We start from the raw sequence: 21733 nt of genomic DNA, 5'->3' as shown, positions 1-21733 counted from the left end.
CTTGTGGAAGGGGAATTAATGAAAATAAAGTATGTGCCATGTCCTCTGAGTTTCCACTTTCCTCAAGACATTCAGTGAAGAATGTTGTTTCTTCTTCTGAGCACTGAAGCCAGTTCCACTCACCATAAACTTGTACAAGTTCTTTGCCAACTTGTCTGAACATGACATCATTTTGCTCTAGTGTCCCAACTGCAAACAAAAACACCTGCCGGTATTTTGTCACAATGTCATGGAACCTCAAGCCAAAATCACTGAAGAGGTTAATGTCTTCTTTCTGTACACGATGTGCAAGATATGATGCTGCTAGAAACTCCTGGAAAGTTTTATGAAGAAAATAATATTCATCACTGGGCTTCATCTTCTTCAAACTTGCCTCCTTGAATACAAGACCGAGGTAACGGGCAACTAGACCATTAGTTCTTTCTTCAAGGCTTGCTAGTTCTCCTTCAGAGAAACTGTGGCGATCTTGGAGAAGACAATTCCACGCTAGCTCTCCCAAAGCAAGCATGCTCTCTTCAAACTGTTTCCTCAGTTTTCTGTCATCAGCATGAGGTATTAAATTGTTCTTGGCACAGTATCTTCTTAAGAGACAACACACTATAATCTGATAAAGTTCAGTCCGGGAGGATGGAAGTTTTCCTTGAAAGTCCTCAAACACAACACACAGAAGCAGCAAATTTAAAGGGTTCTTTGGAAGTGCCTGAAGGAGACTATTTTCCTTGATTTCTGCAACAAGTTTCTGGCCATTAGTAGTAGAAATGTTGTCGAAATACCTCATGACAAAGTCAGAAGCAGCTTTAATTGTCTGTGAACCCTTCAATTTGCAAATGAATTTCAAATTGAAACTCCTTGCGTGCCGAAATTCCTCTCTCTTGACGGCATGTCACCAACAAAAAACAAAATGGGAGAATCTGCCTGTTCAATAATTTATCTAAATGACATTTAGACCTGGTGGGCAACTCATCCAAACCATCCAAAATTATCAAAACTTTTTCCTGGTTGTGGAAGTCTTTTAGGAAATCCATGAGATTATTCCTAATTTTTTCATCACAATCTACAGGAAGAAGTTGATTACAGATGGCTTCCATGACATGTCCTTCAAAATCCCGGCACTTTAAAAGAAGAACTAACTCAAAGGAGAAATTCCCTTGACTGTTCTCTGCAAATCTTTTTCTGGCCCAATCATTTGCAAGTTTAAGACAAAAAGTTGTCTTCCCAATTCCTGGACTTCCCTCAACTAAAACCATGCTATCTTCCCCTTTGTCTAAATCAAAAATGTCATCTATGTCAATGGCATTATTTTCCAATGTGAAGTCACGTTTCCTTCGAGAGAGAAATTTTAATCTGGTGTAGATGTCATCAAGTTGCAGTTGAAGGGTATTGTTCCAAGGTAATGGTTTAACCAGAGACCTCCTTTTGTATTCAGATTGGAGTCTTTTGATCACCAAGGTAAAGTGATCTACAGCTGATGTCAAACAAAATATAGAATTATCAGTAAGAAACATTTTTTGCAGTCAAATAAACCTTTGCCATCTAATTGAAGATTTTCTGTATAAAAAAAAAAGATAACAGACACAAGTTACCCCTAATAAAACCACAGCAATGCACAATAAAAAGTGACTCAAGGAATCAGATGAAAGTATGGTTTATTCTCAAAACAATACAAAAATATATTTCAAATCTTACATGTACCTTGTTGCCCATCTACTGCTAATCTACAATGCTTAGGGGCTTGAACATCAGGAGGAGAGATGGACCTTTTACGCTTTCTAGGAACCAGCTTCTCTGATGGATCTGCAACTTTGAGGTCAAATAAGTATAAGCATTTGGAAAGTTGGATAAAAGTGGAAAAAGGCAGATGAAGACACCTCACAAGTGGGAAAACTTCACTAGAACTCACAACTAACAGCTTGAGCTACAGAATCTGATGCGTAAGGTACAGTGCATCATTCAAGTGCACTTCCCACAAAGAGCTTTTTTCTTTTTTTTTTTTTTTTTTTTCAGTTACAGGGATGCATTCTCCTGCAGAAACTACCAGACTGAGTACACTACTTTGTTTACAAATTAATTCACATGTCCTGTGATCTTGCATGCATGAACACGAGTTCCAAAGAAAGAAAGCATACTGATCCTAATTTGGCTACAAATTTCTCACCCCTAAAGCTTTGTTTCATGAATTTCTTTTCAGTTGAGTAAACGGCCAATAATTACTATGGTCGATAAAAGGGGGGAAATTCACTCAGCTACGAGGCACATCCAAAGTTTGGTATCTATTGTTATGAGAGGAGACTTAACACTCTACCATGTAAAATGGTACACCTTCTAACTAAATAACTGATAACAGTGATATGCCTAAATAACCAATTGACAGGTAAATTTCTTTTCTAGCGGAAATACTTAACAGTTTACTTATCAAATCTCTGCATTTATTTTCATCAGTTCAAATATATCTTACTTTTAAGGAGATACATGCTGACATATGGGATAGCAACTGATACATTCTAATGGTTACTGGAATTACTATTACATTATCAGGTGGGTTACAAGAACAAGTACATCGGGTATTAATTTTGCTTTTGCTGTCAGTCGTCTGTCGGCCGACTGTCGGCCGACAGGTTTTTTGGGGAGCTCTTCTTCACAATTACCAAATATCTTAACTGGTTCTGACATATCCTTTTGCATTTTTAAATAACTAAATTATTCAATAAACATCTGGAATACAGAAACTTTATGTGCAGACAATATTAACCAAGGGAACTTTGTTGAACATAACTGAATTCTATAATTAAAACAATAACAAACTTGGCTATACATATTCTTCTCAAAAACAATAGTCATGACTTAACTTCATGTTACATTAGTTAAACATTGTTTTTCAGGAATTATATTTGTTTTGTTTGGACAACGAAATTGACCATAACAACAAGGAACCATATAAATGAGGTGACCTGATAAGGTGGGGTGGTGTTAAGGTGTAACTGTTGTGGGGTTGCTAAAAGTACCTGTCTACAAACATTTCCTGTGCCATGTGTCAAGTCCATAATGGTTCCATTCATGTCTTCAAACCCAAAGGTGGACCATGCCCACAGTGGACCCCATCCTTCCACATAGTCAGCTAGATGGGCACCAGTGTTGTGAACATTGAGACCACAACTGCCATTACCTTTAAATGTGGGGGAAAACACACTATTTATAGCCATGCACTTTTGTTGACCATCAGTCAATGGGTGAATTCACCCTAAGAACATACTTTACCATAGCTTTGGTTTTTTCTATTTAACAATTATTCGCCGAATGCAAGGTGAATATCATCTAATAATCCCTGAGACGAAGTCGAGGGGATTATTCGACAATATTCCCCGAACCTGAGGTGAATAATTGTTTTAGTATAATTTCAGAGCTGAACAAAAGAGAAATTTCTAAAATCATAACATTTTAGTAACACTTACTAGCATTTTTTTTAACATTTTATATAAACCGCGTGGAGGGATTTATACAGCGTCATTAAGGAACCACTCAACCAATCCGATTGCTGGAAACTCTTTGCTCAGCTCTGAAATTATACTAATATTACCCATACAGACAGAGGCATAACATCATCAACCCATCAGGATAAAAAAACTCCCCAAAAACTCATCAGAGCCACAAACCAATTTCGTCTTTGTGGAGTAGCAATGCAACAAGAATAATTGATTTTCTGTCATTTCTTTTAACAAAAATAAACAAGAAAAGCCCCAGAGGTATTATTAGTATCCAATCTGCTATTTCTCCTCTTTGATTGAAATATACATTATTGTCACTCAAGATATTTGACAGTGGTTTAAGAATGTTTGTTTGGTAGAGTGAGACAAGTCTAGTACAATTGACCTAGAAAAAAAAAGATAACAACAATATAAAGTACATAGAAAACTGGTATTGGCAGGTGTAAAATCCTTAGTGAGCCTACAGTGTAATGGTAATAATATGAAATCAGGCACTGGATGTAGAGTTCAGACTGTCACTGAGTTTTCTTACCATACAATTCTTGAAAATCCTTGTAGAATGTCTGTAGGAGATCTCGAGCTCTTGCAATCTGTGCTGGTGTTATTCCATCACCAAGAAGAATATAAACCCCCTCTGCCAAATGTGCAAAGTGGCACAGGTACTTATCAGGAAGGTAACCAACCAAGCATGGAAGTGAATAGTACAGCAACCAAGACTGCAACTCTGAAGCTTAAAAAAAAAGTTTGTTAGAGCTTAATGTTACCTCCCTGTATCATCGAGCCACTGTTCCATTAAAGTACACACCTTTCAAGTTCTTAAAATGTTTCTCCATGTCTCTCGGTAGACGTGTCAAGAAGTCTGGGGGTCTCATCTTGAGAATGCGTTTATTGATACTTTTAACCTGCAATTGATTCAGTGTTAGTCACACCATATTTCTTGCAAACAGTACGTACAAATGATAACCAACAATTCTATTATGTGAATCTAGTATAACATGTTTTCACAACAACACAGTTACACTAAACACCCTGTCACACGTGTACATGTATATTGACCATGATTACTCTGTTAACAAATGAAACACTCAAATCTTAACTTAGCTGTGACAGTCTACATATTTTCTATAACCTGCAGTTATAATTTAATTATTAGTACCTGTCCTCCAATAAAGTATGGCTTCTTGTAATTAGTTGCTGAGAACCATTTGTACAGAAGGGTCTTTGTAACACCCAATAAGCAGCCATGCATATAGTCAGGAACCATACCCAATACTACATCAAACCAAGGCATCATTGCAAGGCTAGTGACATCATAGACACCTACAACCTAACAATCAGCACCAGTAATAATCAGTGGTAGCAAAACAACAACAACAGCAATAGGAAACTTAACAGATGACACAGGATTAACTACTGTTTTAGTCCTATTCCCCTGTATATTTCCTAAAAAAAGGACTGGTATTTGTACATTTTCAGGTGGTGTCTTAAATGGCAAGCTTTAATGTATTGTCTTTACATGAAGCTCAAGTGTATCACTATAAAGCAGTGTAACATGACAATCATTTTAACCTTTTTATTCTCTCTGTTTCCAGAGAGACCATTCCTTAAAAAACTCTCATGGGTACGCTTTGAGACTGCTTCAGTGGGAGTCCGGTAGGGATAGCAACGTGTATGCCCTTTTCCTTGTTTAACCACAACACCAGGTTCTTCACAGGTGAGACAACCAAATTGTCCATTGTGCTGTGCCATACAAGTGAGATATGCTTTGCCCTGCAAATCAGTGGACCCCAGAATTACTGCAGCTTTAATAGTGATTGGCAGCTCCTCACAATCTGGTTTCACCTGAAGACCTGCATGATAAATAACAACAAGGAATTGCAAAGTAGAAAGGAATCATTTTAAGGAAGCTCATAAATAGAGCTTTTGGTCATGTGTGCAGGACTAACGTATAAATTGCCCAAGATGTCACATAGAAAGAAACATAATCAAGATTTCAAGTGAAAAACTGGAAATAAAAGGTGAAAGTTAATCTGTCACTTTTTTAAATACAATTTTGCTCAATAACCTTTGCTTAATTTTTCATACATGGCTCCAGATGAGGAATACCTGAATACTAATACACATAACATATTGCACTCACCAGGGACATAGTAATTTATTGTTGTTGAGAAGTTGAATCTATATGCACATTGTATATGGCCTCACACTGCCATCCTACAGTCCTAAGCTCACACATCTCAGTAATCATGTTACAGTACATGTATAATCATTTTTTTACCTTACCTTCGTCATACAAATAAACCATCTCAGATGCAAAAGGTTCAAAGTAAACATGAAATGGTGGTTTGCCTTTACCCTGCCAAATTCCCCACATTAACATGTTCTGTTTGGAAAACCTGATATGAATCAGAAAGGTACAGAACGCATTGTTGATTTACATGCATTATACACTCATTATTATTATATTCTATGGAAACTGTTAAATTCTATATTTTAAAATTATTATTATTATTATTTCAGTCACACCTATGTGAGGCAACCTTTACCCATTTAACACCAGATACTGAATAAAAGCATGATATGTAGTAAGGAATATTGCATGGTCTTTTCAATAGCATTGTTAGAAAGGGAAAATCTGGAAATTATGCACTAACATTCAAGGTTATGTCAACAAGGGAACATTTTTATGAGCCCAAAAATCAGTCTTGGTTTAATAATAAATGGATCCACAATCCTCAGTACTACACACTAACAATACCTTAGACCTTAGGCAAAACTAGATTTTTAAAATATGCATTTTTCTGGTTGGGCTTTGGGCGTGTAAGCATGCATACCACATACTATGTAATTGTAAAAGGTCTTCCAAACATTTACTTTCTTGCTTATAGTTGTTTGGGGCTGTTTTCTTAGTGGAACTTGCAAACAGCAAACTAACCTTTCTGGTGATGACAGTTCATTGATAGCAAGGAAACCTGGCCATAAAGAAACACTGGAGGATGAATACAGAGGTGCACCATCTGTATTGAAAATGAAGCTAATATTGAGCTTGCTATGTAGAAATTGGCCCTCTTTGCACAGTGCCATGTAGAACTTGCCATCTAGTATGTCTGTTAAAATTGATTGACCACGGCGTTTTATTCTTTCTTGAATGGTGAACCATACCTCTTTGCCTAGGATGGAATTTAATTACCCTATAAGAAGATGTCACATCCAATCTCCAATATTTAGCAAGTGTGAGTATTGTTTTCAATTTCTACTATCTTTGTTTATAAGCACTTAAAAACTTACGAAGCAAAAGATCCTTCAGTTGGTTTTTGATATTAACTGTGACAAAACTGTTTTTGTGCTCCTTTTTTCCTTGCTGGGATTCACTTCCTTTGTATCTGAGACTTAAGGAAAAAAAAGAAGACAATCAACACAAAGCAAGGGCGTTTAAAGTCCACATGAAGAAAGGCATAACAGATTCCTAAATTTTTCAATACTCCACCTCTACTCATTCAGTACCTCTAAATGTAGATTTGTTCTTTAAACTTACCCCACACAGCCTGATGTGGAACAACGAAAGCTGTTTTCATCATCCAAGGGAAACAGCCTGTGACATACTTCGCAAATGTCATACACGTGGGACTCACATTGTCCGCACACTTCTTGAACTTTTCTGTAATTGAGAGACTTGAAAGTTACACTTTCGGGACAAGTCACTTTAACCAAATCGATTAAATCCTTCGCAGCTTCATTTGTCATACAGTGTCTTGAAACATAGGCCAAAACTGCCTTGCATGCTTTTTCATCGTGAGTGAACAACCCAGAATCAACATTGACAGTATCGTCATCATCTTGTTCATCTTCATCTGATGAATAACACTGGCCTTCAAATTCACCCTCATCAGACTCAGAAGTCACTAAACAAGAGTCTTCGCTGGAAGAAATCTCACTGCACTCACTATCCCTCTCTCCACTAAGTGTTTCATTTAACCTCGTGTCTTTGTTGTCAACACCCCTTTCCAAGCTCGGGAATGCTTCGGACTGTGCATATCTATTGGAAGGCGAGAATTCCAACGCACCTCTGTAATCGCATATAGTCGCTTCTATCTCCTGTGCAAGTATTTCTTCGCTGTGGGACACACTTGATACTAGGGAGTTTAAGCAAATCGCTACGACTGGCGCTGCTACGGCTACCGGAAGTAAAATTGTCCAGAAACGAGTCATTGCGCATGTCAGTGGTTCCCAGCCAGCCGTAGCGGGAAATCCTTCTACGCGAGTGGGAAGGTTTCGGCGTAGTCTGTGGTACGTGAACTTATCTCGCTTCTTTCTTCGCTTTATACATTCTCCTGATCAATTTTAACTATTGAAATACACTTAACATCTTTAAAAATAGCTTATCGGGAATATTTATCAAGCTTGCTGTCCCTTACCGAGTGAATCTGCCTTTATTTTTGCCGCCGGGTTTGTCGAAGGATCGAAGCAGTGTGCACATGGAGAACGCAGCGAACGCAAAGTGAAATGCGTAGGTAGAAAGTCTAACTTTTCCTTTTCAAACCTCAAAGACTACTTGAAATTCAAATAGCTGAAGCCAAGGAATGACGAGGGTTATGAGGGACCGTGTAGAAACTTTGCTTTGGTGTTTATAAGCTCCAAACTGGCAATTTTACAACACGTAAGCTCAAATATTTTAATTCATTCATTCACTGTGCACAGGATCGCTTACAATTTTTTTTTCCAAACGTTGGAAGCCCTCGTCCCTTTCAACGAATTCATTTTGAGTTTTTAGACGTGCAATAAACTACCGCGAAGACGCTTAATTTATTGGTTTTACAGTTCTCAGCCGTACTAGGTTTGTAGTTCGCGTTGCTTAAAGTTGGATTTTGGCGGGCTACGGCGACGTACTCTCCCCAAGCCTCGTCAACCACGATAGCCGTAGCAGCGCCAGCCGTAGTGATTTGCTTAAACTCCCTACTGTTGGAACCACTGCTACTTTAGTGGAATCGATAGACTCAGGAATCGTGCTGGCCGTGTTAGCACATGTTGCTGAACGCTTGTTACGGTCAGACTTCGTTGATTTAGGCACTGGTACACTGGGATCTTCGAGGTATCTCTTGTACTTCCTAATGTGGTATCCTTCTGTTATAAAAATGAGGGCAAAACACAATTTGTAATCAATGATAATAACAATCTGTTTTTTGGCTTGTGTTATTTCTCACCTTTGCCGTGAACACAACTCAAGTGGGTTTCGAGTCTTTGTTTCCTCGACAGCTTTCGGCCACAAATCGTGCATTTGAAGTATGTTCGATTTTTGTCGATTATTTCAACGTGGAGGGAGTTATCATTATTTATAACATCGTCAGCACGTGGACTCAAGGTATCCATCACTCCAGAGCACGTCAGAGAGCTGTTCAGGTCAGAGAGTCGTCAGAGAGATGGTGACCGATGACCAGCAGTTTGGCGCGGAAACTGCAGTCGCACAAGCCAGCAGATTCTTTGCTAGCCAATGACCATTCCCAAAAGACGCACGTGATCATACTCATGATCGGAAACAAAGAAATCTCCATTTCGCGCTCATCTTTGAATGTTTTTTTTCATAGGTTAATTGTGATCGCTCGTGCGTTATACAATTTTTTTCCCAACTATTGCTAAAGATGGTCTTTATCGTGGTTCAATGGCAGAACGAGAATAGCGTGAGTGTTGTTAACGAAAAACAAGTGGTTGGCGCCGTCGACCTGAAAGAAGGTACAACCGTTGATATATCGACCGGCACCAACAAAGGTCGCGTGGCCATTTACAAGGCTACCATTTTGAAAGTTTGCGGTGAGTACATATTGCGATATTCGGTACGTGATCAAAATCTTACCAAAGAATAGACATGTAACGTCTTCAATTAAGCATACACAACACTTAAAGCTCGACCCAACCGAAACTCGAATGATTCTGTGAATCGCACCCGTCACTTGCATGCCGCAGTTCTTATACTCACACTTTACAATGAAATAAATCCTTCAGTAAGGTTTCAGGATTATTTTAATCACGTTTGGGAACAATCTGATCCTGCCTTATCCTGCCTAATGCTTTGAAAAAATTCAACTTTTTGCATTATTAATTAAGGCGGGATTTAGTCAAAAAGGTGAATGCATTAAGGGTAATCGCGTGATTGGCGGGAAAACCAACTAATGAATTTTATTCTTGGATTTTTATCAGCGACAAAGGCACAGGCCCTTGAGATTGAGAAAAGTCTCCTGACACCCGCAGCTGCGGAGACTACAGGTAATATCGAAAGCTTTCATTGAGTGGAAATAGGGGATTTAGTAAAACTGTCTCCCAGAAGAGGCAAAGCTACATGTTGTTTAGCTGAGTGTAACAGTAGAATTCCGATCTTCATCCGATCTTTTCAATACTATGAAAAAAGTCATATGCAGTCCTCAACCATCTATTTCTTACAATAGTACCCATGTTGTAGTCATCATATGGTTGCCATGTTTGCAGGAGATGAGAAAAGGAAGAGACCGAGGAAGCCTTCACAGAAAGTGAAGGAGAATGTTGAAGGAGGTCAGGCTTAACAATTAGCCCCAGTAATTTATAGATTTGCATTTTAAAAAATTTATATTGTCTTTGTCTATGGCTCACTTTGATCTTAGATTGTAAATGTTACCATGAATGAATACGAACCCTAACCCCAACCCACAGCAAAACAGCTCATTGTAAAACTAGGGATAGTTTTCACTAACATTTGCTCTAACTGTTGAATGTTGGCTGTTGAGGAGGGGCTGAGGAAGGATGTCAAAAATCAAGAAATTAAAAAATTTTTAAAACAGATAAATCATTAAGAAAACCAGCATTTGCTGTGATTCAGTGCTTCCATGATGTACCCATAAAATCATTGGCTAAATCACTTAGAAAAGCCAGCCACTTTTTCCAAAAATGTAAGAAAGTAAAAGAAATGTAAAAATGATTGGCTACTTTAGTCAAACCAGCTACCTAATTCAAATTTTATTGAAACCCATGCCTGACTCAAAATAATCTAATTACAATTGAATTTATATACTCAGATGAAGGAAAAGATCAAGAAGATGTGGATAATGATACAGGTAATGGTCTCTTAGTTTTCAATAGTTTTATGAGAAATGTTAACAAGATGGATACTTTGTCTTAGTGGGATTTTTGTCTTTGCTTTTAGTTTCTATTCTTGTCTTTAATTTATTGTCACTGATATAATTCTAAATTCCATGAAATTTCTTTGTTCCAGATCAGTTTTCACAAAAGAAGAGGAGAATGAACAAGAAAGGAAAAGGTAACTTTAGAATTGCAAGCTCACTGTATATTCTCAAGTTCGCATCCTCAGTATATTTTTTGAGAGGGCATTTGCTAGAATCCAATTCCAAAAATAGATCCATCTAAAGGAGGTAATTTCTGTCAATCCCACTACTGTAGATGCAGACAAGGAAGAGGAAAAAAGGAGAGAGACAGAGAAGAAGAAGGTAATGTTGAGCTTATAGTATACACACTAACGTTATTGGTACATTAGTTTCACCTGTTGTTCTAATTGCTGGCGAGTCTTGGTGATTCTTTTTATCCCTGGTATGAGTTGTGCTTTTCAGTTCCAAAGATATGTGTGGCAGGAAAAGCATGTAAACAACATCCTAATAACCACAGTATGTCACCTTTTTTTTTTTCTCTGTCTGCAAAGCTGCAACAGTCAGTGCAAGAAGAGCGGGTTGCCAAAATCCTTCACGGTCTGCGCAAACCAGAGCTGGTTCAAGTACTTGACAGAGAGGAGCCAGCAATGCATCATGCTGAAGTTACAATAACAAAAACAACACCTGCCAAACAGAAGAGCACCACAATATCCCAATCTCAGACCACACCGTTAGTCAACCACAGTTCAAGCACAAACATCATCTCATCACATGGATATTCACCACCTCAGGCCACACCATTACTCGACCACAGTTCAGATACACACACCACTATATCACAAACACATTCACCAACTCATAACACACCTTCGCTCAACTACAGTTCACGCACACACACTGTTACATCACATACATACTCACCAATGCAGAACACACCATTACTCAACCACAGTTCATGCAGAAACACCATTCTGTCACATACATATTCACCAACTCAGAACTCATCAGCATTCAAACACAGCACTGGTAGGCACACCAACAAATCACACAAACATACACCACTAACTGACCACAATTCACACACAACTTTGCAGAGTGCATCTATCACTCCTCCCCAAAAAATTGACCTAGACACATACCCTACACCATTATCTCGTCACATGTCTCCGAAAAGCTTCACAGAATTGCTTAACCTGGTGGATGATGACTGTGAAAATGTGCCATTGGCAGACTCACCTCCTAAAACTCTACCTAAAACCATTGGCAATCCAAACTGGGAGTCATTTGCATCCCATTTCACTCATGAATTTGAGTGGTTGAAGGCAGAGGTGGATGGCCTGAGAAATGAGGTGAAACACCTGAGAAGGACAGTGAGGGAGCTAAAGGTAAATAGAGCTTTAGAAGTCAGAATCATCTGATGATCTCAAGTGAAACTTCGAACGATATGTTTGAGTTTCAGAATTTGCTGCAAGTAAAACAATTTTTGGAACAGTTTTGGCTATGGGGAAAAAGCAGGTTTGAGAAAACAAATTAGTAATAAATTAATAGCCATGTTTCAAAGGAAATTAATCAAATTCACAACCTTCATATCTAAAATACCTTTGGGTTAGATGTTTACTTTAACTGAAGTCTGCATCACAACTGAAAATTATTACTAGTGAAGGAAATAATAGCTGGATAAAGATTGCTTTCAAGAGTTTTGAGTGTTTTGGGCTTTTAAACTCAATTTTCTATGACAAACTCATCAGTATTATGTTCTTTCAGCATATATTGATGCTCAGATGAAAACTTTTCTTTCATTTAGGCAAACCCAAGTTCTGTCCAGGTAAATGCCAGTCAACCACAACAGACTCAAGAGGTAATAAAAATGACACTTCTTGCCTGAAAAATGAAATACTGTAAGTCAATGCCCTTACAAAGTTCTTTTTCCTTTAGTTTGATATGGCAAATATGTTAAGAAAATTAATGCTTTAACTCCTGTAACAACAGGCATCTTTAAGAAATAATTGTATTTCCTAAATTATCTTTTTTCCCCTGCAGAACCAGTTGTTGGAAATGATTAGGAACACAACAAAACCCCTTGATGGATTGAAAGCTTTACTTTATGAACTCTTTACACCTGAGGAAGTAAGGCAATCATCCCTTAAGGGTAGGACAACTGTCACAGGAGGGGAAAGTGTTGGCCTTCAGAGGCAAAAGCTTGACCTTATCTACTGTAAGTTCTAGATTCATAATACAAACTATGATTAAACAAACCTGACTGCATAAAGAAGCCCTCCTTAATTAAAACAAAAAAATGTATTCAGCCTATTTTTAGTAAAATGTATGAAAAAGATGCACTTATTCCACTACACCAGTCATTCAATATAAAAGTGATTTCCCTATCCTGACTGCTATTTTTCCAATGAATGCCCTTTTCCTTGTAGCTGCTTAAGGCCTTGTCTGAGCTTGTAATATATTTATAATATACATATACACATATACTGTATATATAAATTTTTTTTAACTTCAGTTGTCATGGAATCCAGATACAAAATGGACAGGCTCCCTGTGGACAACCTTATTCGAGGCCAACAGAGAAAGCTGCGAGCCCAGAAACAAAAGACAAGCAGCAGCTAAGTCTGCAATTTAACTTCATTCCAATTTATTGTTGCAGTTCTAACAAGATTTCAATTCATAAATAAATTATTTAACTGTAATTAAATACCAATTTTATAATCATCCAACATTAAATGATTCATTGAAAGACTATTGACAGATAAATCAAGTTATTACATTTTATTTTAAAGAATCAACAGACTTCACCCACAATTTATGTCAAACCAAATTTAATGATTCATTAGGACTACTTTTTATGAATAGCCGTAATGGAAGATTATTTTTATTAAGTTTTAAAGAAAAAAAGAAAGAAAAAGAAATCAAATTTAATCCCAATGTTACTGTGTTGATGTCAACAAATACAATAGAAAATATGTTATGTGTAAACCTGATATAAGCATGTAAATAAATTTCATTGATTACAGAATTTTGAGTTGGAAGTTCATGCATGTCATTTATTTGCTTTATATTTAAGTTGCCTCAAATTTGTCCACGAAATTCCTAGAAATTTCTGGCAAGTTTTTAGATTTTACAGCCTTTCAGGAAAAATTATTGGTGCTCTTTAAGTTGGAATTCCTAGGAATTCCAAGTCCTGTTGGCTATTAACTTGAATTTCTGGGAATTTCTAGGTTTTTAGAACCAGAATTGCTACAGTTTGGAATTCCTAGGAATTCTTAAGATTTCCAAGTCCCTGTTGGCTAAAAAACTTGGAATTTCTGGGAATTTCTAGGTTTTTAGAGCCAGAATGGCTACAGTTTGGAATTCCTAGGAATTCTCGGTCCGAATTTACTGTGAAAATTCACACCTCTTGTTCCTAGGAATTCCTAGGAATTCTTAGGAATTCCCAGGAATTCCCAGGAATTCTTAGGAATTCCTAGGAATTCCTACCTAGGAATTCCTAGGAATTCCAAGTCCTGTTGGCTAAAAATCTTGGAATTTCTGGGAATTTCTGGGAATTTCTAGGTTTTTAGAGCCAGAATGGCTACAGTTTGGAATTCCTAGGAATTCTCGGTCCGAATTTACCGTGAAAATTCACACCTCTTGTTCCTAGGAATTCCTAGGAATTCCTAGGAATTCCTAGGAAAAAATTCCTAGGAATTCCTAGGATAATCCTAGGAATTCCTAGGAATTCCAAAATCCATTTCACAAGGGTAGGTTTCACCATGTATGACTGACACTTTGGGGTTGTGGTAGAATTTAAATCAGTAGTGGATCCTGTCAAAAAAATGAAAGCTATTAATATTGGAAAGAAAGCAACTACTGCCTGTGCCTTGTTTGAACACTTTCACAAGTATGTGGCTCAGAAGAAAAGGTGTACAAGAAAGTAATGGTTGCTTATCTTACAATTTACAAATAAAGGACATTCAACGTATATGTGCACGATCCTTCGCAGTAAAGCACTATTTGAGCAATAGTGAAAATCAGACCTGAAAAAAATTTCAGGCCTGTACGGGATTCGAACCACTGACCTCTGCGATACTAGTGCAGCGCTCTACCAATTGAGCTAACAAGCCAACTGGGAGCAGGCCATCAAATTAATTCGACATAAACCCGTAGATGATAAATCAAACAACAACAAACATATGAAACATATGTATGAACTGCGGTTATGAAACGTATATGTGCACGATCCTTCGCAGTAAAGCACTATTTGAGCAAAGTGAAAATCAGACCTGAAAAAAATTTCAGGCCTGTACTGTTTGATTTATCATCTACGGGTTTATGTCGAATTAATTTGATGGCCTGCTCCCAGTTGGCTTGTTAGCTCAATTGGTAGAGCGCTGCACTAGTATCGCAGAGGTCAGTGGTTCGAATCCCGTACAGGCCTGAAATTTTTTTCAGGTCTGATTTTCACTATTGCTCAAATAGTGCTTTACTGCGAAGGATCGTGCACATATACGTTTCATAACCGCAGTTCATACATATGTTTCATATGTTTGTTGTTGTTTGAAAGGACATTCAAATCCACTATTTGGGTGGGGCATTTCATCACAATTTTAGCCCCTGGCCAACATGTAATTAAAGGGGAAATAATCTTACTTGACTTGATAGTGCACATTTCTTCATAAAGTGAATCACACTGTTCCTTCCAGCTGAACTTGCTGGCATACATTTTTTGAAGGTGTTTGGCCTCCTCCAGTCGCAATTTCCTCTCCTTCTTTCGAACAGCCTTGATTGCCTCAGCCCAGTTATCAGGATGTTCTGAATCCACAACAAACTGGTTGCCAAATGGCACTTGCTTGAGTGCTTCCCCAAATCCAGAGTTGCCACTGACAAGTATTGGCAGGCCACCAGACATGGCCTCTAGAGCGGTCAATCCAAATCCCTCAGTCCTTGAGGGCATCACAACCAAATCCATCTCCGAAAATAAATTAGAGAGGAATTCTCTTCTTTCATTAAAGCAGCGAACAGTTAGTTGCCTGCGGGAAATTCCACAAGCCTCTAACTTTTCTGTAACTTCATCCTCTTTCCCAACAGGAGCACCAACAAACATGAGCTGGTACAGTTCCTCCAACCTTGCAACTGCTTTAACTGCAATGTCATAGCCTTTCAGACATAAATCTTCGCTATCTCCACGTCCAAACACTAGAACGCCAAAAGTATTCCGCTCTTCACTAGCTTGTTTTACTTGAGAAAATTGTGAGAAAATACTAGGTGTAAGATCCAGAACAGATTGATCTTTCTGGCTGGAACGCAAGTAACGCCTGTAGGCTTCTGCCAATTTTGGCCCAACTGCAATTACTTGATCCGCCCTCTTGCAAAGTTCTACTTCCTCTTGATGCTTCTTCCCACCTTTTGAAATTGCATCAGCATAGGTCTTATATTTTCCAAGCTCTTCTGGGGCTGTGTGGACCATTTGCATCCAACCACAGGTGCACTGTTTCTTTATGATGGATATTTGTCTACCAAGACGTACTCCATGACCTATGATAACATCAATTGCATGATTTTCTGGTACAACAGACAGCCAGTCAATTGGATCATATCCTGGAAGTTCTTCTGCTTCCATCAGCTGAACATTATGAACACTTGCGTCACTTTTGTCCTTCTCACTACACTTGGGAAGATACACAGTGATGTCTATTTCGGAATGTTTGGCTAACTGTATTGCCAGCTCTTTATTGATGGTTGAGAGACCCCCCTTCGACGAACCCCATTCATCACTTAGAATAGTAACTCTCAACGGATCTGAGGATTTTCTGGTTTGGTCAGCTGGATAATTCTGCTCCACAGAAGCTTCATTGCAAGAAGATGACTCCTAAGATAAAATTAAAAAATGAAACATTTAATTCTTCACAGCGTAACTCCCAAGATCTGAATGTTACAAGTAATTCTCCCCTCTTGCTGCTACACATTTCTTTGTCAATTAGTTATGAGAATATGGTGCTAGATCAAGTTAACAACTTGTATCTGATAACTTTGAGCATTCTTGTTACTGTATCTGTGTGAGGGATGATGTATGGTTAATTATTACACGACTCGCGTAGCCAGAGGGCCAATAACTAAAATTAACTAATCAAAATGCTCTATTGCCAGTCAATATTCTCTCAGTATTGGACCGGGCACTGTCCCGAATGGTACCGCACTTGTGTCCCTTTGAACTTCAGTCGTATAATAAATCTCTTATTAACCAAGCTTGCTCGGGACCTTACTGGTAGAATATCGGCCCTCTGTCTTTTTTGTACAGACCTCGCTGCGCTCGGTCCATACTGTCAAGACCTCAGGCCGATATTCTCCCAGTACGGCCCTCGCGCTTGGTTAATAAGATAAATTATATTATTATATGGAGAAGTTATTTGTTAATCACTTCTGGAATTAAGGGTTAATTAGAGACTTAATTTAAATCTTGCCGCAGCAGCCGTGGCAAATTATCATTACTATGGCTCAGTTTACAGTTTCTAAACCTCAGTTAAACTGTTAAATGACAAAAAGTTACTAATGAGTTAACAACTGGGCTCAAAATGTTTCTAACTCTCTCACTCTATTTACACAACAGTGTTCTGATCTGAGACTGTTTTGGTCACCACGACAAGAGAGAAGATGAAGGCAAATTCATTTGCAATAAAAGTTGCTAGTTTGTGGTAAATTTAACAATTAAGCTTAAAAATTCCAATTTACCGAGACGAACATTTGCTAAAAAGTTGGACAGGTGTTAAAGAGAAGAAGGACACTTTGTGTAATAACACAAAGTGTCCTTCTTCTCTTTTTCCCCTTTTTTATTCTTTTTACAGCAATTGAAAATTTTGTTTCTAGTGACTAGGTTATGAATGGAGGGAGAATCAGATTTTTCTGTACCACCTTAGACTGTTATTAATCAATATATACATGTATTCATGCATGCAACAAGAGATGAATTTGAATATTCCCCACCCCCATCTTTTCTAACTGGTACACACCCATACAGAGGTACATCATTCTACTTTACAGATATCACAGCATTACTGCATTTGAAAAAGATGTTTGAACACTATATCATACCAATTCATCTGATTAATATAAACTTCTGGTACTGCATTAAAGAAAGGTGACATAAATATAACAGTACACACCTCTGCAAGATTTGACATCACAAATGAGCTTTGAAAGGCACCTGAAGATAAATCATTAATTTTGGTTAGTAAATTGTGCATTTATAACAACACACTGACAGAGTTTCACAACTGTATTATTCATTTCTTAAGGCTGATTTTCGTTTAAAACAGAGTCTGAGTCATAATCAGTAGTGAGAGCAATATGATCCAATAAAAATCAAACCCAAAGAAGCAGAAGGAATATTAATGTATTCTGACTGTTCCAACTCTGATTCCAACAAACTCATGACTCCTATTTTTGATGTTCACTGGGTAGGAAGCACTCTGACTCCACTTGTTACATGTAAGGTGTCAGCTTTGTTGTTTTTGTTGAGGATAATCAAATTGATTTACAGCCCACTGTAAAATCACTTTTATAAGCAGCCCCACTTAGAATTATTTTTTTAGGTCGTATTAAACGATTCAGCCGAATGGCCACCTGTTAATTTTAGTAAAGCTTATTTGCATCTAATACTGCTAAATAAAATTTAAGAAAGTGTTTCAGCAAAAAAATTGAAAGGGTCCTTTTTTCAACGCTTACCTCAAGGTCACGACCATATCTTTATCGTCCGATCCATCACTGGCAAGAGTACCATATAACCCCATACATTAATTATGCATTCAGTCTTTGTTCAATTGAAACAATAGCAATAACAATAGAACTCCGCAGAGACTAGTAGTCTTTGTTTTCAAAATTTGGATTTTTTTCCTAAGTCTTTTTTGAAACAGGGTAAATTTGGCGCGTTTTGGCTTTGCAAAACGGAAAACTCAAGTAATTTTCTAGAGGTTTTTAAATTTGAAATATAACTGAATGTTCAGTTTCGCTTTGAAAGCGTAAAATTGGCCGGAAAATAACGTTAAGTCTACGGTCAGGCTTTGAAGTTTGTCAATGCAAAGTTTAAATAAATGTTGTGTCTTACCTGTTCTTGTGGTTTTGGTTGATTCTTTCGTTATCCTTTCGTGTCCTAGTGATGAAAATTGTTCGTGAAGGCCGGTGCATACAGCGATGCAAAGAAACCTTTGTATCTAGTCTTTCTGGACTTCACAAAGTTGAGTAAGTAAGTAAGTAAGTAATTTTATTTAACCACATATCGCATATGAGCTTTTAGCTCGTTTAAATGCAAATGTGGAAACCCACCCATCCCACCCCAAGGGAGGACATCCACCACACAGTAATCTCGTGCGTGGGAAATTAACGTCTCCTGCCCCTAACCCTGCAGGAGACGGGACCTCCATTTATTCGTCCCTATCCGAGAAGACTAGAATATCTAACTATTTCTAGATGTTAAAGAAAGGAAGCATATTCTTCTCAGTTAATTTTTAAGACCCTGAGTGTTGGTCCGGCCGGTATTGAACTCTCGACCTCCCGCACAGCAGTCCGGCGCTCTCCCAATTGAGCTAACCAGGCGGCGGTTAGCTCAATTGGGCGATATGTTCGATAATGTTTCCAAAAGGATCGTTTCCGTAGTGCTGACGCCACATATATTCTTGCAGGTAGCCATCGAAAAGTCCTTTGGATGTTCCTGTTTGGGGCAAACCTCGCTTGATTCCCCACCATGTATTTTCGATACCCTGTGTGTGCGCACCGGTGAATTCCGGCGCAGAGAAGCCATTCCATCGCAACGCTTTTTTGAACATCGCCACTCGTACCCGTCTCGCGATGAAGCACGTCGCGTCCAGCTAAGTTCATTGCTGCACCCAGCTCGAGGACATTTTACCGACGTCACAAGCAGTTTGTGATCCTTACACCACTGTATGCACCGGTCGTGATCCGATAATATTCGAGAAAGTCTCCCCATCTCCGAGTTGTTGTTGTTCTTCTTCCTTCTATCTTCTTCTTTCGTTGATGTTATTAGAAAGAGGTATGAATAAATTTTGTTTTCTATGTGGTATTTGGCCAATCGTAGAGAAGAAGAAATGCATTCTTTAGTGCAAAGGGGACTGTAGCCACGAGAGTTATTATTATTTTTTTTTTCTTATCAGTTCTGTCGTTCGTCTTTGTTAATTGTAATTAGTGTAAATAGTTCTCGTCTCGATAGTTCAGTTCTGTATTTATTAGTTTGTATTTTTTCGTGCTGTCAAAATGTAAATTAAGTTTGTCAGCGTTGTTTCATGCAATCGCCTTTGAGTATTGTGTAGCCTTGTTTAGTCTATTGTTTTAGCCTTTTATCTGCTATATAACATCGTAGTTGTGATTTTCATTCAGTCGTTGTTATTCCGGAGTGCCGTACAGATCTTGTAAGTAGTTACGCTTTCGTTTGTATTTTCCTGTAGTTTCTCGTATTCCTTTCGTTGTATTTTAGTTTCGTTGGGTTTAAGTTCGCATTGTTAATTCTGTATTTTTTCTGTGTGTTATGTACAAGTGAATCGTCGAGATTAAAAGGTACGTATTTCAAACTGTAACGGAGTGTCAGTTACAGGGACCTTTGGTGCATTACATCAATGCACATATATTGTTATGAAAATTTTTTTACTGAAAGGTAAAAGAAAATGTAGCTTTTGGAGACGAACTCCTAACTGGTTTGCGTAGCATAGTGGTAAGGCTATGGTTTGATAATTGTCTGATAATAACGCGTTGTCTGAGGAGCGATGGTTCAAGGCTCAGCAGAACTGCCAAGAAGGTAAAAAGGAAAGGAAAGAAAAAAAAAACCGAGGAGAAGTTAGGAACGAAGGGGAGAAGGGAGAAGAACGTGAGAAAGGAATGGAGACGAAAAAGCCGCTTTCAATCAATTTCTCTTTTATTGAAGCAGTAAGTACTTATTAGTAATGTATATATGCTAAACCCGTGGGAATAAGTCATTGTCTTAAAAACAATGGGGTGCATACATAATTAATGAAATTGAATGCATAATTAATGTATGGGGTTATATGGTACTCTTTCCCCATCACTTTTATCAGAGGTAGATTCTGTGATGACCAGACTGACCGACCTGCATGTAAGACAAACATAATTCCGAAACTGTACGAAACATATTCTAATTTAAAATATGATGATATTGCAGTAAGGCTACACTTAGTTTTAAACGATTCATCGAAGACTCTAGCGGTCAGCAAGGTAACTGTGCTTCACAATGTAGCGGGCGAAATTTCTCTGGATCGGAAGCACTTGTCTAATATAAGTTTAATTCTCTTACATGAACGTTTGGAGCAACTACAGAATACAGGGCCATTGAGGTCCACCTTGTCGGCATGCTTTGAAGAACGAGGAAGAAAACAAAAGGATGCCTTGTGACTTAATGAGATGTAAATAAGTGGCCCTGTAATCTGTAGTTTTCATCGATCATGAATTCGAAGCCACCTAATTAAACTCTTTCAAGCCAAGCTGTGCACACGATCGATCGCGAAACAGACACAGGTGAAAGCTTTTTATAAGCCGTAGAAGGTATGAAAGTGAGGAAATGTGAAGATTTCAGCTTACTTTTAAGAAAGCAACTGTTTTAGCTAAAGTGCTCAATACGATCTTACCTTCGACTTCAGAAAATTCGATTAAGAAGGCCACGACAAACGAAATGGAAATCCTCTGAGTATCCGACCTAGATTGGTCACCTTAGACGAATGATTGTGTTAGCTACCTCCTAAAGAGGCTTTCTTTTCGTTTGAAGCTTGTATCAACCCATTTCGATTGAGAGTTCAATGAAAATTCAAGGGTTTGTTTTAGGGAGGACACAACAAAAAGCGTTGAGAACCGAAAAATGGCGGGGAAAAAATCTATGACGTAACGTTTCATCATTGGTCACTTCCTTTCTCGTTTCCAGTGTGTTTCGTTTAGTCACCTGTACCTGACTGACGTAAGAACAAGTGTTGAAACCGAGCGGCTTTGGAATCTAGGGGGTGCGCAGGTTTGAGATTTTCTCCTTCATTCAACTCTTTTAAAAAAAAATCTCTAGATTTAATGCTTAAGTACAGACTGTGAAGCACCAAACACTGTCCAAGTCACTTTGAGACTTACCAAAAT

At 38.1% G+C, this 21733-nt stretch overlaps 5 protein-coding genes across 6 annotated transcripts; 1 reads left to right on the top strand and 4 right to left on the bottom strand.

Annotated features, from left to right (window-relative positions):
* Positions 1–797: 797 nt before the first annotated feature.
* LOC148716327 (NACHT, LRR and PYD domains-containing protein 10-like) lies at positions 798–1505 on the bottom strand. The gene has a single exon (XM_088745718.1). It carries the CDS (start codon positions 1503–1505, stop codon positions 798–800), a length of 708 nt encoding a protein of 235 aa, XP_088601844.1.
* Positions 1326–7698, bottom strand: LOC148716326 (uncharacterized). Of its 2 annotated transcripts, XM_088745074.1 has the most exons (11): positions 7018–7698; positions 6771–6871; positions 6418–6652; positions 5766–5878; positions 5052–5332; positions 4639–4809; positions 4288–4384; positions 4015–4212; positions 3003–3163; positions 1693–1800; positions 1326–1465 (listed from the first exon to the last, which is right to left on the bottom strand). In XM_088745074.1, the coding sequence occupies exons 1-10, from the start codon at positions 7689–7691 to the stop codon at positions 1711–1713; spliced, it is 2121 nt and encodes a 706-aa protein (XP_088601200.1). In that variant the 5' UTR covers positions 7692–7698; the 3' UTR covers positions 1326–1465; positions 1693–1710. The 2 variants fall into 2 exon arrangements, with proteins under 2 accessions (XP_088601200.1, XP_088601199.1); XM_088745073.1 differs by lacking the exons at positions 1326–1465; positions 1693–1800 and having other exon boundaries at positions 2773–3163.
* Positions 7699–8355: 657 nt separating this feature from the next.
* On the bottom strand, positions 8356–8849 carry LOC148716325 (uncharacterized). The gene is made up of 2 exons (XM_088745076.1): positions 8684–8849; positions 8356–8603 (listed from the first exon to the last, which is right to left on the bottom strand). The coding sequence occupies exons 1-2, from the start codon at positions 8847–8849 to the stop codon at positions 8356–8358; spliced, it is 414 nt and encodes a 137-aa protein (XP_088601202.1).
* Positions 8850–9118: 269 nt separating this feature from the next.
* On the top strand, positions 9119–13634 carry LOC148716324 (uncharacterized). Its single transcript, XM_088745075.1, has 10 exons — positions 9119–9287; positions 9675–9740; positions 9960–10022; positions 10523–10561; positions 10720–10764; positions 10905–10951; positions 11161–11994; positions 12414–12467; positions 12650–12824; positions 13122–13634. The coding sequence occupies exons 1-10, from the start codon at positions 9119–9121 to the stop codon at positions 13226–13228; spliced, it is 1599 nt and encodes a 532-aa protein (XP_088601201.1). The 3' UTR covers positions 13229–13634.
* On the bottom strand, positions 13584–21460 carry LOC111332366 (uncharacterized). Its single transcript, XM_088745717.1, has 7 exons — positions 21244–21460; positions 20669–20708; positions 18320–18360; positions 17758–17798; positions 15248–16466; positions 14355–14422; positions 13584–13595 (listed from the first exon to the last, which is right to left on the bottom strand). Exons 4-7 carry the CDS (start codon positions 17773–17775, stop codon positions 13584–13586), a joined length of 1317 nt encoding a protein of 438 aa, XP_088601843.1. The 5' UTR covers positions 17776–17798; positions 18320–18360; positions 20669–20708; positions 21244–21460.
* Between the last annotated feature and the right edge of the window lie 273 nt (positions 21461–21733).

This window comes from Stylophora pistillata, chromosome 14 (assembly GCF_964205215.1).
Source record: "Stylophora pistillata chromosome 14, jaStyPist1.2, whole genome shotgun sequence".
Classification (NCBI taxonomy): Eukaryota; Metazoa; Cnidaria; class Anthozoa; order Scleractinia; family Pocilloporidae; genus Stylophora; species Stylophora pistillata.
The sequence above is the reverse complement of the archived record's forward strand: the minus strand, read 5'-3'. Positions and strand labels throughout refer to the sequence as shown.

Excerpts from the sequence above, each read along its gene's own strand:
- LOC148716327 (XM_088745718.1), bottom strand. The coding sequence starts at position 1,505 with ATGTTTCTTACTGATAATTCTATATTTTGTTTGACATCAGCTGTAGAT.
- LOC148716326 (XM_088745073.1), bottom strand. The coding sequence starts at position 7,691 with ATGACTCGTTTCTGGACAATTTTACTTCCGGTAGCCGTAGCAGCGCCA. Across the intron at positions 6,872-7,017 it reads TCCACATCAGGCTGTGTGGG|TCTCAGATACAAAGGAAGTG; the intron begins GTAAGTTTAAAG and ends TTTTTCCTTAAG. Across the intron at positions 4,810-5,051 it reads GAAACAGAGAGAATAAAAAG|GTTGTAGGTGTCTATGATGT; the intron begins GTTAAAATGATT and ends GCTGATTGTTAG.
- LOC148716325 (XM_088745076.1), bottom strand. The coding sequence starts at position 8,849 with ATGGATACCTTGAGTCCACGTGCTGACGATGTTATAAATAATGATAAC. Across the intron at positions 8,604-8,683 it reads GAGTTGTGTTCACGGCAAAG|AAGGATACCACATTAGGAAG; the intron begins GTGAGAAATAAC and ends TTTTTATAACAG.
- LOC148716324 (XM_088745075.1), top strand. The coding sequence starts at position 9,119 with ATGGTCTTTATCGTGGTTCAATGGCAGAACGAGAATAGCGTGAGTGTT. Across the intron at positions 9,288-9,674 it reads TACCATTTTGAAAGTTTGCG|CGACAAAGGCACAGGCCCTT; the intron begins GTGAGTACATAT and ends GATTTTTATCAG. Across the intron at positions 11,995-12,413 it reads GGACAGTGAGGGAGCTAAAG|GCAAACCCAAGTTCTGTCCA; the intron begins GTAAATAGAGCT and ends TCTTTCATTTAG.
- LOC111332366 (XM_088745717.1), bottom strand. Across the intron at positions 14,423-15,247 it reads AATGTGCACTATCAAGTCAA|GATCCACTACTGATTTAAAT; the intron begins GTAAGATTATTT and ends TTTTTTTGACAG.